This window comes from Oryctolagus cuniculus, chromosome 17 (genome assembly GCF_051225735.1).
Source record: "Oryctolagus cuniculus isolate XC-2025 breed Fujian yellow rabbit chromosome 17, ASM5122573v1, whole genome shotgun sequence".
NCBI classification, from domain to species: domain Eukaryota; kingdom Metazoa; phylum Chordata; class Mammalia; order Lagomorpha; family Leporidae; genus Oryctolagus; species Oryctolagus cuniculus.
The window spans coordinates 24195432-24213700 of record NC_142883.1 but is presented as its reverse complement, the minus strand read 5'-3'; the positions used below and the strand labels follow the sequence as shown (position 1 = coordinate 24213700).

The 18269-nt window shown below is 57.6% G+C and overlaps 1 protein-coding gene and 1 long non-coding RNA gene across 4 annotated transcripts; one reads left to right on the top strand and one right to left on the bottom strand.

The window, feature by feature from the left end:
- Nucleotides 1–745: 745 nt before the first annotated feature.
- On the bottom strand, nucleotides 746–15524 carry LOC149121148 (uncharacterized). Of its 2 annotated transcripts, none has more exons than XR_016224169.1 (3): nucleotides 13059–15524; nucleotides 2587–5065; nucleotides 746–937 (listed from the first exon to the last, which is right to left on the bottom strand). It is a non-coding gene; the product is annotated as an uncharacterized LOC149121148 (long non-coding RNA). The 2 variants fall into 2 exon arrangements; XR_016224170.1 differs by lacking the exon at nucleotides 746–937 and having other exon boundaries at nucleotides 1962–4569; nucleotides 4718–5065.
- Nucleotides 12535–17529, top strand: PRR15L (proline rich 15 like). Of its 2 annotated transcripts, none has more exons than XM_008271368.5 (2): nucleotides 12535–12745; nucleotides 16337–17529. In XM_008271368.5, exon 2 carries the CDS (start codon nucleotides 16367–16369, stop codon nucleotides 16658–16660), a length of 294 nt encoding a protein of 97 aa, XP_008269590.1. In that variant the 5' UTR covers nucleotides 12535–12745; nucleotides 16337–16366; the 3' UTR covers nucleotides 16661–17529. The 2 variants fall into 2 exon arrangements, with proteins under 2 accessions (XP_008269590.1, XP_008269589.1); XM_008271367.5 differs by having other exon boundaries at nucleotides 12536–12745; nucleotides 16340–17529.
- Nucleotides 17530–18269: the final 740 nt, after the last annotated feature.

Below are 18269 nucleotides of genomic sequence, written 5' to 3'. Positions count from 1 at the left end.
TTGAGTTTGAGTTTAGGCACAAACGGGCCTCCTTCGGCCACGTCGCCGCTTTCCGCAGAGCCAATCGGGACGCACGCTCCACCCCCGCCTCAAGCCCCACCCACCAAGAGAATCCGAATGGCGGAGCCCCGAGGGGCGGGAAAAGAGGGGACAGCCAATGAGAGACGTGAGGCGGGATTAGGCCAGGGGAGAGGCGGGGCGGACTGGAAGGGCTGCAGCGGCGGTGCGGTCGCGGCAGGCGGCGACCGAGAGCCGGTCCCAGGCGCCTACCTCCCCAGGCGGGCGGGAAGCCCTCTCCGCTAAGCGGGCAGTCGTGGCACCTGCTAGGCCCGGGTTCTTCCGAGCCGGTTGAAAATGCCTTCTTCCCGCCTTGCCTCGCTTTCCGGTGTGCAGCAGTGTGCAGATCTCTTGTCACACTCTGCCTGCATTCAGTGTCGGGCAGACGTGCTGAGCGCCTGCTTCGTGCTGTGTAGTTAGGGCAGGGGAAGGGAAGGGAGGAGCAGCAGGAAGAGGGGTGATGTGGGGAAGGGTGTTCCGGAGGGCTGCGGGGCCCAGGGAGTAGCAGGCGGGCAGGACTGGCAGCATATTCTGGGGTTCAATGCAAAGGGGACTTGCAGGGTCTTTCATAGGTCGCTGCCTATGTCTCACGCCCCGACCAGTGCTTTAGATAGTTTGAGGCAAGAAGTGGTGGGAGTTTCTTTTCTTTTTTAAAAAAATATTTATTTATTTGAAAGAGTTACACAGAGAGAGAAGGAGAGGCAGAGAGAGAGAGGTTGTCCCTCCACTGGTTCACTCCCCAACTGGCCACAATGGCTGGAGCTGTGCCAATCCGAAGCCAGGAGCCAGGAGCTTCTTCCGGGTCTCCCACGTGGGTGCAGGGGCCCAAGGACTTGGGCCATCTTCCACTGCTTTCCCAGACCATAGCAGAGAGCTGGATCTGAAGGGGAGCATCAGGGACTTGAACCGGCGCCCATATAGAATGCCGGCTTTTCCTGCTACACCACAGTGTTGGGGGGGGGGGGTTCTAAAAAGGTGAGAGGGTGGTGGGAAAGAGAGCCTCAAGGGAAACTTGGAGTTCACCCCTGCAGATAGAGGAACCACGGAAGGTCAGCAGGGCTTGAGGCAGGGAGGGGCATGTGCAGAGCGGCTGCAAGGGAGCATGCGTTAGAGGGAGGGAGGTAGGACTGGAGACAGGGAGACGGGAAGGAGACAGGAAGGAGGTTCTTGTCCAGAGGTCAGGGCCGGACTGGGGACAAGGGGTGTGGAGGAGGGAAAAGGCTGGGTTGGAGATGTCTGGGAGGAAGACAGCCAGGACTTGGCAACCGATTGGCCGAGTGTGGGGGAGAGAGACGTGAAGGCTGACACCTGGCTGGCTGGATGGGAGCGCCACCACCTGAGGCAGGGATGCAGGTGTCAGGAGGAAGTAGATCTCAGCTTCGAACTTGTGGGGTCTGCAATGCTAGGAAATGCCCTGGTGGAAAATGTGCAGAAAGCACTTGGGTCTGTAACTTAGGCGTTCAGGGGAGTCGCTGGGTCTGGCCACGCAACTTGGAGGGCCACTAGCTGGCCGGCCTGTTGTCCAGAGGAGGACTTGAGTCCTGGCAGGAAGTGGGGAGAGCGGGGAGAGTGGGTAGAGGGGATGGGCTGAGCACAGATTCCCAGGGGTCTCACCATTTCTCTTTCTAAAAATTATTTATTTTATCATGTGAAAGGCAGAGAGAGAAAGAGACTCCTCACCCACCGCCCATGCCCGTAACAGCTGGGGCTGGGTTAGGCCAAAGCCAGGAGCCAGGAACTCAGTCCCAGCGGGGCCCCAACTACTAGAGCCATGGCCTGCTGCCTCCCAGGGGTAGCATTAGCAGGAAGTCAGGACTGGAAGCAGAACCAGGACTTGAACCCAGGCACTCTGGTATGGGATGCAGGCTCCAAACTCCTGCCCCCTCTTTCTAAATACTGACCCCCACACCCCCCAGCTCAGCACATGGGTCTCTGTGACGGAGTCCACAGTGGGAAGACTCCGAGTTCCCTGACCCGTGGGATCCTGGACTCTTTCTGCAACCTCTCTGATACCCACAGTTTCCTCAACAGGGAGATAACACCTATCCTATCTCAGGCATTTCAGGCTTACATAGATAAACACACACTAGACGTACTAGCGCTTTACAGCATGCTTTAGGTTTATTTTCTCATGCTTTGTAAGCCACGATAAAACAGTAGGTGTCCTCATTGTTGCTGCGCATGCGTCTAGAGACCTCCTTGCAAACGGAGGCTCCCAGGGCTGAGACACAGGGCTCCTGGGGCTCGCTGGCAGGAATCGGCTCCCAGCTCCCCGTCCTGACTCAGCCTGTAGGAATTGCTCCAGCTCCCCCACGATTAAACAAACACTTGCTGGACTCCAACTATGCTCTCAGGCTCTCGGGACGTCCCAAGGAGCACAACAGGGCCCCACCCTCAAGGTGTAGCTCTCCCTCCTCCTTAGACCAACAGGCTGGGTGGGGCAGAGAAGGGTGGGGGTGGGAGACCCAGCACAGTCTCCCTCCCCCCATGAATCAGTGGAAGCAGAGACCCCAGGCGCTTCACCCCTACCTGCAGCTCTGCAGGTGACTCAACGAGGAACAGAGAGGTATCAGAGCAGTTCTGCCAGCTGTTGGCCTGGGACAAGCTACCCCGGAGCCTAGGCCTTGGGCAGCATTCCGTGGGGAACTTCAGGGCCTGTAGGCAGGTCAGTGGATCTGGCGTCCAGGTCCAGGGGGGACTTTGTTCATCGCCGGCATCTGGAAGGAGGCAGGGAGAGCCTGGGGGAGGCTTCTGACCCCAGCGTCTCAGGGCTCTGCCGACTTGGCAGGGGGGGCACAGGGGAGGGGGCACACAGCCAGGCTCCTGTCAGCTTTGCACGGGGAAGCTCAGTGCCCGCAGCTGCTTCGCCATCTTTTGTTGTTGTTGTTGCTGGATTCCTTAGTGAGATAACGCTGACCTGCGTGCCAGGGTAGATCTAACTGTTTTATAAACCTTATCTGATTTGATCCTTCAAACAACTTTATGATGTAGGTACTATTATTAGCCATATTTTAAAGGTAAGGGAGGCAACACTAAGACAGTTAAGTAACTTGTCCAAGATCATGGTTGGAAGGGCTGGGATTCAAACCTGGGTCTGTCCACTCCCAGCCTGTGTTCTTGTTTTCTGCCTTTGGTTCACCTCCGCCCCACCTGCCCCCTTGGCTCAGCCACAGCAGCCCCAGGCCTCCTCCTTCCTCTTCCCCATCCTGATTCCCACTTTCTCCCCAGCTGCTGGGCCAGGCACTCAGAACTCCCACCCCTGCGGTTCATGCCCTTGCCAAAGTTCCTTCTTGCCACACCCCATTCTGGGCAAGAGCACCCATTGCTTATCCTCCTACAAGCCATAAAAAGAAAGATTACCCTGGCCATTCAAATACCCATTTCTTTCATTCGCCATCTGTTTATGACTTTATGGTCTGTGTGTTTGTTCATGGTCACACTGACTGTGGGAGGGGTGTGTGTGTGTGTGTGTGTGTGTGGTGTGTCTACCTGCTGGGCTGGAAGCCCTGGAAACAGCAGCCTGGTGAGGCCTCTGGCTGTTAGAGGTGTAACTTCTCTCTTCAGCTTGTCTGTGAGCACCCTGGGGGCAGGGAGTACAGACTTACTGGCCCCTGACACCTGCCATTGAAGTGTCAAGTGCTTAATGATGCTTGCACAGGAAAGAATGAGGGGAGGTGGGGCGGGGTCAGGAAGGCAGTTAGTGGTGGTGGTGGTGGCCATCGTTGTCATGAGTGGGGGGACCGTGATCACCGGTCTTGGGGGAAGGGTTGTGAGCTCCCACTCCTTTCCTTATTCCTTCCTGCACAGCTCAGAACTTGGAGTCAACACCTCCCCCTCCCCGAACCTCCTGGGAGTGGAGAGAGAAAACCAGTGGGGAGAGATGAGGGCTAAGTTAAGCCCAGGCCAACGCGGGCCCTGATGGTGTCACCTGAGCTGTCCTGTGGGCCACTGCTTACACCCTGACCCTTGGCCAGCCACGCCTTCCCTGACCCCTCACCTTCGTTAATCACATGGGGTCGTGAAATGAGTCCCACATGTCATTTCTTAAGGATGCCACTGCACTGATTCTGCCCTCATCAGGGCAGGGAGGGACTGCCAAGGGGAGGAAAGCCAAGTCCACTCCCAAACCACCGTCTTCCAGCCTCCCTTCCCCCGCGCCCCAGCGCCCTGTCTCTTCTGCTTGCCCAGCACTCTTTGCTGCGCTGCTGGGGACCCTACACAAAGACACAGTCCCCGGCCGGTGCCAGAGCTCACTAGGCTAATCCTCCACCTGTGGCGCCAGCACCCCAGGTTCTAGTTCCGGTTGGGGCACCGGATTCTGTCAGGTTGCTCCTCTTCCAGTCCAGCTCTCTGCTGTGGCCCGGGAAGGCAGTGGAGGATGGCCCAAGTCCTTGGGTCTCCCGCATGGGAGACCAGGAGGAGGCACTTGGCTCCTGGCTTTGGATTGGCCATTTGGGGGTTGGACCAACGGAAGGAAGACCTTTCTCTGTGTCTCTCTCTCACTGTCTAACTCTGCAAAACAAACAAACAAACAAACAAACAAATAAGTAAAAAATAAAGACATAGTCCCGGCCCTCACAGAAAGTGGTGGTGTGTTGTGCCAGGGGCCCAGCACCTTCTGAACCCCACGAAAGCACCCCCAAAGCCTAGCACTACTCACGTGTCGCAGGGGCTTCAAAAGCCCTGTACAAACCAAGCAGGAGGTGTGCGCAGAGTGCATGCTGCTGGACGGAAGGGAGCACCCTGCTCCGCTCGGGGGCAAGACCGTAGCGCGGGCAGGGCTCTTGCGAGAAGGAATGGGAGCGAGTCTCGAGTCTCACAGGATGGGCGTGAATTGCGGCAGCGATGGGTGTCATTCAGGGAGGAGAAAGCCCCCGGGTAAGAGCTTTGAGGCTGGAGAGTCTGGTGAGGGGAGGTGGTGGGGAACACATCAGCAGAGACCCTGTTTCCTAATAAGGTCACGCTCTGGGCTTCTGGGTGGTCCTGGCGTTTGGAGGAGCCGTTGATGCTAATGCAGTAGAGAAATACGAGAAGGAGGCAACATCTGAAATGACTGCGAGAAGGAGGCAACATCTGAAATGACTGCGCCCCAGGTTGTGTTCTGCAGGAACATTTTGGGGCCAGGATGCTTGTTAGGGGTCACTTCCTGTGAGGAGACCCAGACGGCAGTAGCACCGGGCAAAGGCAGAAACCCAGCTGCACTGCGGGCCTGACGAAGCTTGAGTCCGTTTGGTGGGGGGCCCTGCAGTGAAGGTGCCCCCCCCCCGCCCCAGTGTCTTCACAGGGCTGAAATCGCAACACTTTTATTTCACTAGCAATGGGCTGCCTGGACCAGCATGCCTTCGGCAGAGGCGCTTCTGTAGCTGACATGGACCCGGAAGGACCTGACAGCTGGTGGCCCATGGCCGGCCGCACGCCTGGTCCATCCTCCAAAGGAGGACCTGAGAGGCACCTGGCTGCACCGCGGCCCCTGAGCAAAGCCGCTGTGGCGTCCCCAGAACCTGTGAGGGTGGACTGTGTTTGCTAAGACGGTCTATTTACAGATACAATGATGTCAAGGTTCTGGATTTGAGATCATCCCGTCCAAATGCCACCCCCGGTGTTCCTGTAAGGTAGAGGCTGCAGCTCGCTGGCCCAGAACCTCAAGCAGGCCAGGGGCAGAGTCTCCCTGGCACCTTCAGAGGGAACCCAGCCCTGCGACGCTCAGGCTCGGCCTTGTGACAGATGTTGGAGATGTGCCCTCCAGGACTGAGAGAGAATAGGTGGCTGCTAGGCTGGTTTTTTTTTTTTTTTTTTTTTTTTTTTTTTGACAGGCACAGTGGACAGTGAGAGAGAGAGACAGAGAGAAAGGTCTTCCTTTGCCGTTGGTTCACCCTCCAATGGCCACTGCGGCTGGTGCGCTGCGGCCGGCGCACCACGCTGATCCGATGGCAGGAGCCAGGTACTTCTCCTGGTCTCCCATGGGGTGCAGGGCCCAAGCACTTGGGCCATCCTCCACTGCACTCCCTGGCCACAGCAGAGAGCTGGCCTGGAAGAGGGGCAACCGGGACAGAATCCGGCGCCCCGATCGGGACTAGAACCCGGTGTGCTGGCACCGCAAAGCGGAGGATTAGCCTAATGAGCTACGGCGCCGGCCTTTTTTTTTTTTTTTGAAAGGCAGAGAGAAAGAGAGAGATGCCCACATACAGATACCTCCCACCCACTGGTTCACTCCCCAAATGCCTGCAACAGTTGGAGCTGGGCCAGGCCGAGGTCTGGCCAGGTCTCCCACGTGGGACCCAGGTACTTGAGCCATCACCCACTGCTTCTCAGGCTACACGCGAGCGAGCAGGAGGCTGGGATCAGAAGCAGAGCCAGGACTCGACTGCCTTAACCGGGACTAGAACCAGGGGTACGGGCGTTCCAAGCTGTGTTTTAGCTGCTGCGCCAAACATCCTTCCCCGGTTTCTGCCGTGTTCAGCCATCAAGCTTGTTATGGCAGCCACAAAGAAACAAGCACACAGGAGAACTGCTAATGGTGGTGCAAACTGTGGGGCTGTCAGAGGGTCTTCCTCCGGGCGTGGCTGAGAGCATGGAGAGATCCCACCCGCAGAACGTTTGGAGGAACACAGTCCCCATAAACACCCCATAAAGCTCCTCCCACAAAAACAGGAAGAATGCTCCCCTCCAAGGCCAGTGGCAGCTCCAATGGATCCAGATCAGAGTGCAGCTTTTTTTTTTTTTTTAAGGTTTATTTATTTACTTGAAAGGCAGAATTATGGGCGGGGGATCGGGGGAAACAGCAATTTCACACCCCTAAATGGCTGCAATGGCCAGGGCTGGGCCAGGAGCCTGGAACTTCATCTGGGTCTCCCACGTGGGTGGCAGGGGTTCAAGCACTTTGGCCATCTTCTGCTGCTTTGCCAGAGAGCTGGATCAGAAATGGAGTAGCCCAGACTTGAACCAGTGCCCATATGGGAAGCTGGTGTCACAGGTGGTAGCTTAACCTGCTATGCTACTATTCCAACCCCCAGAGGGCAGCTTTTTCAAAAAAGGTTTATTCAGGGCCAGCGGCTCAGTAGGCTAATCTGCCACCTGCGGCGCCGGCACACCGGGTTCTAGTCCCGGTTGGGGCGCCGGATTCTGTCCCGATGCTCCTCTTCCAGTCCAGCTCTCTGTTGTGGCCCGGAAAGGCAGTGAAGGATGGCCCAAGTCCTTGGGCCCTGCACCCCATGGGAGACTAGGAGGAGGCACCTGGCTCCTGGCTTCGGATTGGCCATTTGGGGGTTGAACCAACAGAAGGAAGACCTTTATCTCTGTCTCTTTCTCTCTCGCTGTCTAACTCTGCCTGTCAAAAAAAAAAGGGGGGGGTATTCATTCATTTATGTATGTATTTATTTATTTGAAAGGTAGAAATTGGTGAGGAATGAAAGATCCTTCTTCTCCTGGTTTATTCCCCAAATGGCCACAACAGCCAGGGCTGGGCCAGGCCAAAGCCTTGGGTCTGTAACTCCAGCCTGGTCTCCCGCATGGGTGCAGGGGCCCATGGACTTGGGCCATCTTGACAGGAAGCTGGACCAGAGTGGAGCAGACAGGACTGATGGGTGCTCCGATACGGGATGCTGGCGTTGGGAGTGGCGGCTTAGCCCTCTGCACCACAGTGCCAGCCCCAGAAAGCACCTTTTGCTTACTTCTGCCCTACTCCCAGCTGTACCTCGGGTCACCTGCCTAAGACCTATCTTTGGCCTCACCTGGCTTGTCAACTGCGCCAGGCTGGGCACTCCAGGGACCTCTGGTCTCCTGGCCTCGCAGGGAGGGGAGGGGCAAGCTCCCCTGTCTTCCGTGTTCTGGGAAAGAAACATCACTGGAGTCAGGACCTACTTCTGGAACAGAGGTCAGCAAAATGGAAAGGCGAGTAGGGCAGAGGGGATTTGTAACCCAGTGAGGGGGTCGGCGCTGTGGCATAGCGGATAAAGCCACTACCTGCAGTGCCAGCATCCCATATGGGCACCGGTTCGAGTCCTGGCTGCTTCACTACCAACCCAGCTCTCTGCTATGGCCTTGGAAAGCAGTAGAAGATGGTCCAAGTCCTTGGGCCCCTGCACCCACCTGGGAGGCCGGGAAGACTCTCCTGGCTTCTGGCTTCGGGTTGGCGCAGCTCCTGCTGTTGTGGCCATCTGGGGAGTGAACCAGCAGATGGAAGACCTCTCTCTCTGCCTCTGCCTCTTTCTCTCTGTAATTCTGCCTTTCAAATAAATAAATAGATAAATCTTTAAAAAAGATTGTTCACTTAAAAACAAAAAAGGAAACCAATGGGGCCCTGTGGCTGTGTCCCCCAGCGGGACCCCCCAGTCCCTGAGGCTCCCTTATCCGAATGCTTTACAAGGACGGATTTCTGAGCGTGTGTCCACCACCTGCTGCACCTGGCATATCACAATTGAACTTGTGGTAGCAAGGCGCCCTCACAGGTGAAAAATTCATAAAGCAATAAAGTGGCCTGTGCGCGGGGAGTTACATCCACAGCTCACAGCCTTATCTCCAGCTCCTCTCTCCCCACCCTGCTCCTCCCAGGGCCAGGGGTTGGGCCTGACGTCCCAGCTGCTCGCTCCCCGGAGGATGGGCAGGGGCGTCCACGGCAACAGGTCCTGGTGACGCTCAGGGAGGGTGGCCTGCACAGGTGGACCCGCCCCAGCCGTTCTCGCTGGCTCCTTCGGGTGAGAGGATGGGGTGCTGCTCACCCACCCCACCCCCACCCCCACAACGGGCCTATGGATTTCAGAGGCAGGAGGACGAATGCCTTCAGGACAAGCCCCTTGCTGTACAGATGGGAATTGGGACCTGACCCCTGGATCACAGCCCCTCACCTCCCTTCTGCTCTCTCGCCTACGGCTGAGCTGGGAGGAGGGACTCACTTTCTCTGGTGCCTTCCAAACCAGACACCCCCTCTCTGAGCAGACTCGGCTCTCAGAGACAGTGACAGATCTTGGAAACCGTGTGCAGGCACCTTCCTGGAACGCGCGAGGCTGGTTTGAGAGACAATGCCCTCCTGTTGGCCTCTGCCCTCGGTGGGCTGCTAGCATAAAAGCAAGCCCACTAGAAGTCACATCAATGAGTCTTCTCTCAAGTTTACCTGCTTCCAGGCGCGTAGGCCACAGCAACTGGCTGTACTGAGTTCCTTTGAGGGGCAGGTGTTGTAGTACAGTAGGTTAAGCTTCTACTTGCAATGCCGCCATCCCATATGGGAATGCCTGGTTCAAGTCCTAGCTCGGCTTCCATCTGCTGGTTCACTCCCCAAATGGTCACAACGGCCAAGTCAGCAGCCTGGAACTCCATCAGGAGTCTCCCAGGTGGGTAGCAGGGAGCCATGTGCTTGAACCATCATCCACTTCCTTCCCAAGAACATTAACAGGGAGCTGGATCGGAAGTGCAGCAGCCAGAACTTGAACTGACACTGCGATCTGCATCGCTGGTGTCATAAGCAGTGGCTTAACTCGCTGTGCCACCGACAGTGGGCCGCTTCTCCATTTCTTATTGGTGTTTTCAGACTTGCATTAAGCACCTGCTGTTCATAATTCTGTATCAATGATAGATGAGTCTAGGCTCAGGGAGCTACAATTCTGTAAAGGAGGCAGAGTGATGAATAGATCCTTGTAATACTGTATGTATGTGTGTGTTTATACAGATGTATAGTCCGTCGTGTATATAACATGTTAACCAGAAGTGTATGAGTGGGCTGGCGCTATGGCGCAGTGGGTTAATGCCCTGGCCTGAAGCACCAGCATGGGCGCTGGTTCTTTTTTTTTTTTTTTTTTTTTTGACAGGCAGAGTGGACAGTGAGAGAGAGAGACAGAGAGAAAGGTCTTCCTTTGCTGTTGGTTCACCCTCCACTGATCTGAAGCCAGGAGCCAGGTGCTTCTCCTGGTCTCCCATGGGGTGCAGGGCCCAAGCACTTGGGCCATCCTCCACTGTACTCCCTGGCCACAGCAGAGAGCTGGCCTGGAAGAGGGGCAACAGGGACAGAATCTGGCGCCCCGACCAGGACTAGAACCTGGTATGCCGGTGCCACAGGTGGAGGATTAGCCTATTGAGCCGTGGCACCGGCTGGGCACTGGTTCTAATCCCGGCTGCTCCGCTTCCGATCCAGCTCTCTGCTATGGCCTGAGATAGCAGTAGAAGATGGCCCAAGTGCTTGGGCCCCTGCACCCATGTGGGAAGCCCGGAAGAAGCTCCTGGCTCCTGGCTTCAGATTGGCGCAATTCCGGCCATTTCGGCCAATTGGGGAGTGAACCATCGGATGGAAGACCTCTCTGTCTCTCAGCCTCTCCTCTCTCTGTGTAACTCTAACTTTCAAGTAAATAAAAAAATCTTTAAAAATAAAGAAGTGTACGAGTGGCTGGCGCTGTGGTGTAGCAGGTAATGCGCTGCCTGTGATGTCAGTATCCAATATAGGTGCTGGTTGGTGTCCTGGCTGCTCCACTTCCAGTCCAGCTCCCTGCTAATCACCTGGGTAAAGCAGCCGAGGATGGTCCAAGTGCATGGGGCCCTGCTACCCACATGGGAGGCTCAGGTGAAGCTCCCTGCTCCTGGCCTCAGCCTGGTCCAGTGCTGGCCATTGCAGCCATCTGGGGAATCAACCAGCAGATGGAAAATAAAATCTCTCTCTCTCTCTCTCTCTGTAATTCTGACTTTCAAACTAAGTAAATAAATATTTTTTTTAAGAAGTATATGAGTAAAAATGAAAATTCCTCGGCCGGCGCCGTGGCTCAATAGGCTAATCTTCTGCCTGCGGCACCGGCACACCGGGTTCTAGTCCCGGTCAGGGCGCCGGATTCTGTCCCTGTTGCCCCTCTTCCAGGCCAGCTCTCTGCTGTGGCCAGGGAGTGCAGTGGAGGATGGCCCAAGTGCTTGGGCCCTGCACCCCATGGGAGACCAGGAGAAGCACCTGGCTCCTGCCTTTGGATCAGCGCAGCGCGTGGACCATGGCGGCCATTGGAGGGTGAACCAATGGCAAAGGAAGACCTTTCTCTCTGTCTCACTCTCTCACTGTCCACTCTGCCTGTCAAAAAAAAAATAATAAAATAAAATAAAATTCATGCTGTAGCGGGAGGCATAATAATTAATTCAGGTTTTGAAGGATTGCATAGGAGTTTGTCTTAGGCTGCACAGGGGGTTAGGGAGAGCATTCCCAGTACAGTAGGGTTAGGGTTAGGGTTAGGGTTAGGGTTAGGGTTAGGAGCACAGCCTGTTCTCCTCTTCTCACCCCCAGGCAGCCTGTGCATCAGAAAGGCAGGCTAAGAGGGCTCCATGTTCCGGAGGTCTGGAGGGCTGAGGGGAGGGGCTGGAGGGCAGCAGAGGAAGGGCCAGGCCAAGTGGGTTCCACCGTGGACCCTCCCACGGACGATCTCAGGGCGGGGTGCTGTTTAGGAGGAAGGGGATAGGCACCCAAGAGTCCCAAGATGCTGGGGCCTGGAGAAGCCGGGGTTGGAGGTGGCAGGACAGGCTTGGGAGGGGGTTAGGGAACATTTGTAGCTTTCAGGGGAGCGGGGGAAGGGGAGTACTACAGCTCTTTTCTGCCCAGGACCTCCCTCTGTGCCTGGCAGGTGCACATTCAGTCCCTGGAGGAAGGCAGCTGGCGGGCGGGTTGGGCATCCAGGCAGGGCAGCATTAGGGATGCCAAATGCGCAGCAATGCTCTTCTGAGGGGGTGAAACGCAAGCACCTGCAAGCCACCTGGGGCGGCTACAAAGCCTCGTTCTCAGAGACGGCTGGAAGTTTAGGGTACTTTGCAGACGGGGAGGTCACTGTCACTGCTCCCTGAGCGTCTGATTGTCCCATGCAGAGCATTGGCGCCCTGGGTTTTCAACATGATCTCAAGGATCCCGAGGCCGTCTTCAGCTGAGGAGGATGGGATGAAGGTGTTTCAGACCCCAAGGAGGGACTGGTGTCTCCCTCTTCCCCCCAGGTGGGGCCCTTCAGGGCAGGAGAGACCCCCAGCCCCTTCCCTAGCACCTGCCTCAGCTTTGAGGCTTGGGGCAGGCGGAGCCTACAGCCTGGGAACCGGTCTGCCAACCAGTTTAACCAGGACTGGTTTCGACTCAGGGAGTTCAAAGGGAGCTGGGGTGCACCCGGTCCTGCCCAGCCCAACAAAGGGAGAGGCCAGCGGCCCTTAACTCTTTCCCGGTTATGCCCTGGGCAACGTCCAGGCGGTGGTCGGTGCTGGAGCCACATCTGAGTCCCTTTGGAGGGTGAACAGGGTGGGGTGATCTTAGCTACAGCCGGGGGGTGCAACCAGACACCCAAGAGTGGGTAAACTGAGGAGAGAGGCTCCCAGGCTCCCCCACCCCAGGCTTCCCCTGGGATCCCTTCCTCCAGTGTGGCGGGTCCCTGGAGGACCCAGGCTTCAGGCTGAATGAAGGGGCCCTGGGATTGGATTTCTGGGGTAATGAATATTCATCAGCTTGAGCCAGCCTCTGCCTCTGTTTGCTTAGCCGGGAGGGGCTGGGTTTCAGGTTCACCTTGACTCCAGGAGCTGCCACAGCAGCGGAGCAGGTATCTGCTCCTGCACCTGTTTCTCTTGCACCTGACACACAGCTGCTCCTACCCACCTCGCCCGGCCTGAGCCTAGCCCGGCACCCCGCAGGCACCCCGCCTCCCCTACTCTCCTTCTAAGGGAAGGTCTCGCCTCCAGCCCGGAGCAGTCAGGATTACAGGTACAGGGAGTGGGTGGTGGGTGGGGAAACCAAGGCACGGTCCCCAGGTGGGGCACCCAGGTCTGTGTCCAAGGCTCAGCGGGGAGGGGAACCCAGGCAGACTCAGCCCTCTGGGCCTTTGGAGGCTATCCAGGCCTCCCGCCGAGCCCCTGCCCAGGAAGTTTGTCTCCAGACCACTTCCCGCTTAACTCTGTTTTGGACTGCAGCCCTTCACTGACTCCCCGTGTTCTGCCTGTCTGGTAGGGATCTCTCCCTGCTCCTACCCAGGGCACCCCAGTCTCATCCACAGATAAATGCCCCTGGGGGTGCTCACCAGCGGGATGAGAGAGAAGGTTCTGGGTTTTGTCTTCCAACACAGAAACTGGCTCACTCCTCTCCCGGGCACCTCCACCCCTCCGCCCCCGCCTCAGTCAATGGTTAACTCGTCCCAGCTCAGAAGGGGCCTGGCCCAGTCTGGACAGAGCCCTGCAGTGCAGCTCCCAGAGCCCAGCTGGGCTAGGGGCTGGGGGGACTGTCCCAAGCACCCACGTGCATGCCATGGTACTGACTGCCAAAGACAGAGGGTGGCAGGCTGTCTCCTTAGGCCCTCAGGGGCTGGTTTCCATCATCCCCCAGATTGCAAGGCCTCAGGGCAAGGGCTCAGCCCTCAGCGAGGCCAGCTCAGGGCCCTCCAGAAGCAGGCCATGGGGTCCACTGCTGTCATCAAATGCTGGGTTTGTTTGAAATCCCAAGTCTCTGACGCCAAGTCCCCTCCGGCCTTCTGTTCCCCTGCCCAGGGCCTCTGGCTATAGAAACCTTGCTCTTCATGACTGTGGGTGTCTGGGAAGTTGGGACGTCACAGCACCCTAATGGCCTGGCGGGAAGCACCCTGGAGACACCAGCACACAGAGGCCCCTTGGTGGAGGCCCTGGGGCTGGGTACAAGGGTAACTCCCATCCCCATGGTTTTCTGACAAGTTCCTTGCAATCCATGGTGCCCTTTGCTCCAAGGGGCTTGAAGCCGCATGGAGTCCAACCTGAACTACGCATGTTGTAACGGGTATGCGTTAAGTAGCGCCGGAAAAGCGGCGGTCCTGCACGGAGCTGGGGCATCTGGCAGCCAGAGGAGGGAGCTGCAGGGGCTGGATCGTCTCTTCCTCCGCTCCGCAGCGAGGCGGCGGTGGAGCCAATGTGGGCCTTGCCTCGGACAAGGCAGCCACGGGGGCGCCCACAGCAAGCCAGCACCCTCTCCTTCTCCAGGACTCCTTCCAGAAGCCCATGCTGGAACACCAAGTTCTGTGCAAGGCTGTGCTAAGCCCAGGAGGGGCAGGCTGCCAAAGCAAACCTCTCAGGCTGCCCGGGGTGCGCTCTGCTCTCCGGGAGGGGGTGCCCGGGACCTGTTTCTCCCACCACTCTCACGCTCTCCTTCCCTTTCTAAGTGCGGGATGCACAGGATCTCCCTGGTGGCCTCTCCTGCTGCCTGAGCCCAGCTAAGGGGACCGAGCAGCTGGCAGAGGGGGCCTGCTTCCCCCACAGGGTGGGTGTGCCCTGGGAAGGGGGGGCATGGAGAAGAGATCCTCTTTTCCCCCTACAAAAAAGAAAACCTGTATTCATCACGGGGCGGATTCCTTTCGGATCTTTTTGGGAAAGGTAGTGAGGACCATCGGTCTGTGAAAGCAGTGAGGGATTTATTTGCTATCACTTGGGCTGGCTGCCACCTGCCCGGCTTCCTAGTGGTCACTGCAGCTGCACCCTCCTCTCCAGAGCTGTCACAGCCGGCACCCAGGAGTCCTGGGAACCCGAGCACCCATCTCTCCGGGCCCAGAAGTGCCTTTGCTTATCATCCCTCGGCCTGCTCCTTCCCTGATCTTAATTCCCACTGTCGGCTGTCCCTTGCTCCTGTCTCCCCTGGCCAGCCGTCAGCGACGTCCAGGCGACCTCGCCTCCCAGAGCACCCACTGGCTCATGCTGCACCACTTTGTGGGAACCAGTGGAAGGCGGGGTGGTCTCTGAGACAGGCCGCTCTGTGTCAGGGCTCACGGCTCGTGCGTGGAGAAGCCTGCGTGCTCTTGTGGAAGGTGCAACCTGTGGTGACAGCATCTACGCGGCCCTCGGGGCTCCACCTAACCACCTTCCAGCTTTTCAGATGCCTGGGAACCTCCTGTCCTCGTGCAGGCCCGGTGGGGGATGGGGGCGCCATCTCTCAGTGGTCACTGCCAGACCCCTGAGTTTTACTCCATCAAGTGCGCCCACACCTCTGAGCACAGGGATTGACAGCGGAGCTAAATGCTAAGGCTGGACAGATGGGGGAGGAAGCTGAGGCTCAGAGAATAGCTGGCCAGAGGGCACCAGGCTGGGACAGGGCCAGCCCGAGGTCCCCACTCCTCCCCCTTAGGAGAAACTCAGCACTCGGCTTGTCGCCACTGGGAAGTCCAAATCGCACGCTCTTGCTATTACATTCTCTTTAATTTTGTAATGGATTCCAAGCAAAACGCACAGGGCGTGTCTGTCCATGTATGAGCATCTACCCGCTCTGGTGGTATAGTGGGAAAGACTTGGCTACAGTGAGTGTCAAAGGCCTTGATGCTGCGTGACCCGGGCAAGCCGGTGTCCCGCCTGCAGCACCAGGAGACCTGGAAGCTCCCACAGCCCGGCAGGGCAATGGGGTGCAGCTGTCCCCCTGCCCCTGCTGGCTCCGTAGCTTCCCTGTCCACGTTCCCTCGGTGGCCCTTGCTCCAGACCCCTCTTTCTTTTGCACTCTCTGGAAGTGTCCGTCACACTCACCAGAATCCTGGCACATCCCGCCCTCCCATCATTCTTCAGTTTTTTTTTTTAATTTATTTTTTAAAATAGTGGATCTTTTATTTAAAAAAAAAAAAGATTTGTATTTTATTCATTTGAAAGGCAGAGTTACAGAGAGAGGGAGAGAGAGAGAGAGAGAGGGAGAGAGAGAGAGATCTTCTATCCCCTGGTTCACTCCCCAGATGGCCGCAATGGCCAGGGCTGGGCCAGACCAGAGCCAGAAACTGAGAACTTCATTTGGGTTTCCCATGTGGGTGTGGGGGCCCAAACACTTGGGCCATCTTCTACCATTTTCCCCAGGCCATTAACAGGGAGCTGGGTTGGAAGTGGGGCAGCCGGGACCCAAACTGGTGCCGATATGGGATGTTGGCGTTGCAGGTGGTGGCTTTACCCCCTGTGCCACAACCCCATCCCCTTAAGACTTATTTTATTTATTTGAAAGGCAGAGTAACAGAAACACACACACACACACACACACACACAGATTTTCCATTTGCAAGTTCATTCCCCCAATGGCTGCAACGGCTGGGGCTGGGTCAGACTGAAGCCAGGAGCCAGGGACTCTATCCAGGTCTCCCATGTGGGTGCAGGGGCCCAAGCACTTGGGCCATCTTCTGCTGCTTCCCCAGGCACATTAGCAGGGAGCTAGATTGAAGGCAGAGCTGTGGGGACTGGGACCAGTGCTCCAATATGAGAACCCCCTGCAGCACATCGCCAGCCCCCATTCTTTGTGATCACGAGTCTAGAGCGAGCTGGTCCCGGGCACCCACCCGCTTCCCCCACTGACGGATGTCTCCCCCACCTCGCTCAGCAGAAAGCCTGCCTCGGCTTGGGGAGCGCCATGACTGAAGTTGGCTGGTGGAAACTGACCTTCCTCCGGAAAAAGAAATCCACTCCCAAGGTGCTCTATGAGATCCCAGACTCCTACGTCCAGACGGAGGCCAGCGCAGAGCCCACCGCCGGCGCCCCCAGCAGTGACTTTAACAGCCGCCTGGAGAAGATTGTGGACAAGGGCACCAAGGGCAAGCACGTCAAGGTCTCCAACTCAGGCCGCTTCAAGGAGAAGAAAAAGGTGCGCGCCACGCTGGCCGAGAACCCCAGCCTCTTTGATGACCGGGAGGACAAAGGCCAGTGAAGGGGCCAGGGCAGGACGCGGGCCCCTCCCAACTCCCTGCCCGCAGTGGGTCTGAGGCAGGAGCTCGCCATGCTGGCCTCTTGGGTGGCAGCGGAAGCCATGGGGTGGTTGGTGCCTGCTGGCAAGAAATGTCTGCTGTTAGGTCTGCGTCTGTGTGCCTGGCTGTGTGCAAGACCTGGGAGATGCCCGCGTCTCCCCATCCTCCCCCTGATGACAAAGGCACTCCATCCAGCATGAGGAGGCGAACTTCCGCCCAAGAAGAAACAGCCCGCCTTGAAGAAGTGGCACGGCCCACAGGGAGATGGCCATGGCAGGGAACCAGGGAACAGAGAGCGGGGAGCAGGACGGACTCCGCCTCCCCCCCCGCCCCCTGACTGTGCACAGGGTCAAGGGTGAGTGGGAATTGCTGCTCCCTGTGCCTTCTCTACCCGTGACTGTGCCCTGGACCCATCCTGAGGTCAGCACCTGTTCCAGAAGCCACGTGACAGGGGGTGGTTTGCTTGGAGCCAGAGGTGGAGACGTTGAACTTGAGCTCACCTCCTAAGACAAGCAGTGAACTTCCTGGAACTTTGCCCCAGGTGTGGAGGAGCAGAGGACCCCAGCACTCTGCAGGGAGTGCTGCAGAGCCCATCGGTGACCCCCGGGTTCCTGCTTTGGCCACACTGCCGCGGAGGTGGCCAATCACAGGGGCAGCCAGCAGCCAGTTTTTCCCTGTCCTTCCCGTCCTCATATTTAAGATGGATCAGCCCCAGTGATGAGTTCTGGAGCCTCGATTTTGTTTAAAAAATTAATTGTAGATTTCCGTCATTGTAATCAACAACACCGCCAAGGCAGGGGGAGCTGATTTTGCCTGTGCTTGGCGCTACCGAGCTGGCCGTGTGTCGCGTCTGTGCCCCCTCCCTACAAGCATGGTGGGCCTTTAAGCTCAGGCTGCTCTCGTCCAGCTTCGGGAAGGTCCCCCACATGTGACAGTGAAGGACCCGGGTCACTAATTTTGCGCTCAAGTTATGGCTGGGGGCAGGGGGAGGCAGAGGGAGGAGCTGGCTACTGCTCAGTGGTCAGTTCCCTCTGGTCGGCTTCAGAGAGTAGGAGAGTTCTTTAGTGACTGGCCCCAAAGTCCCAGTTTGGTTTGGGATCAGGATTCAAATTCTGCCTCCACCCCTTAGTAGCGGGGTGCCCTTGGGAATTTCTTTTAAACAAACTCATCTGCCTCAGTTCCCTCTTCTCTGGCAGGGGGCTGTACTGACCCGTGTCTGCAGGAAGTGGGCAGTAGTAAGTGGCCCATAGCGGTGCCACAGCGGGTGCTCAGCGACACAGTGGCTGCTTCCCACACAGCCCACAGCCGCAGTGCGAGAGGAGGAGGGTGCTCTCTCCCACCATCTCTGCTCTGGCTCTTTCTCAAGCCACAAGAGCTGGGAAGTGGAAGAAATTGGCCAAATCTCTGGTGCCCGTGGTGGGAACACAGGGGGAGACCATGGTGGCCACTAAGCTTCCGGGTGGCTCCCAGCGGGCTGCGGGGCCGCCCCACCCCAGGGAGCTGTCGCTCAGGAAATCCGTCACCAACACAAACAAATCCACACCCCAGGGCCCTTGCTGGTGCCTCCCGCAG

Coding starts and splice junctions, on each gene's coding strand:
- PRR15L (XM_008271368.5), top strand. CDS start 16,367: ATGACTGAAGTTGGCTGGTGGAAACTGACCTTCCTCCGGAAAAAGAAA.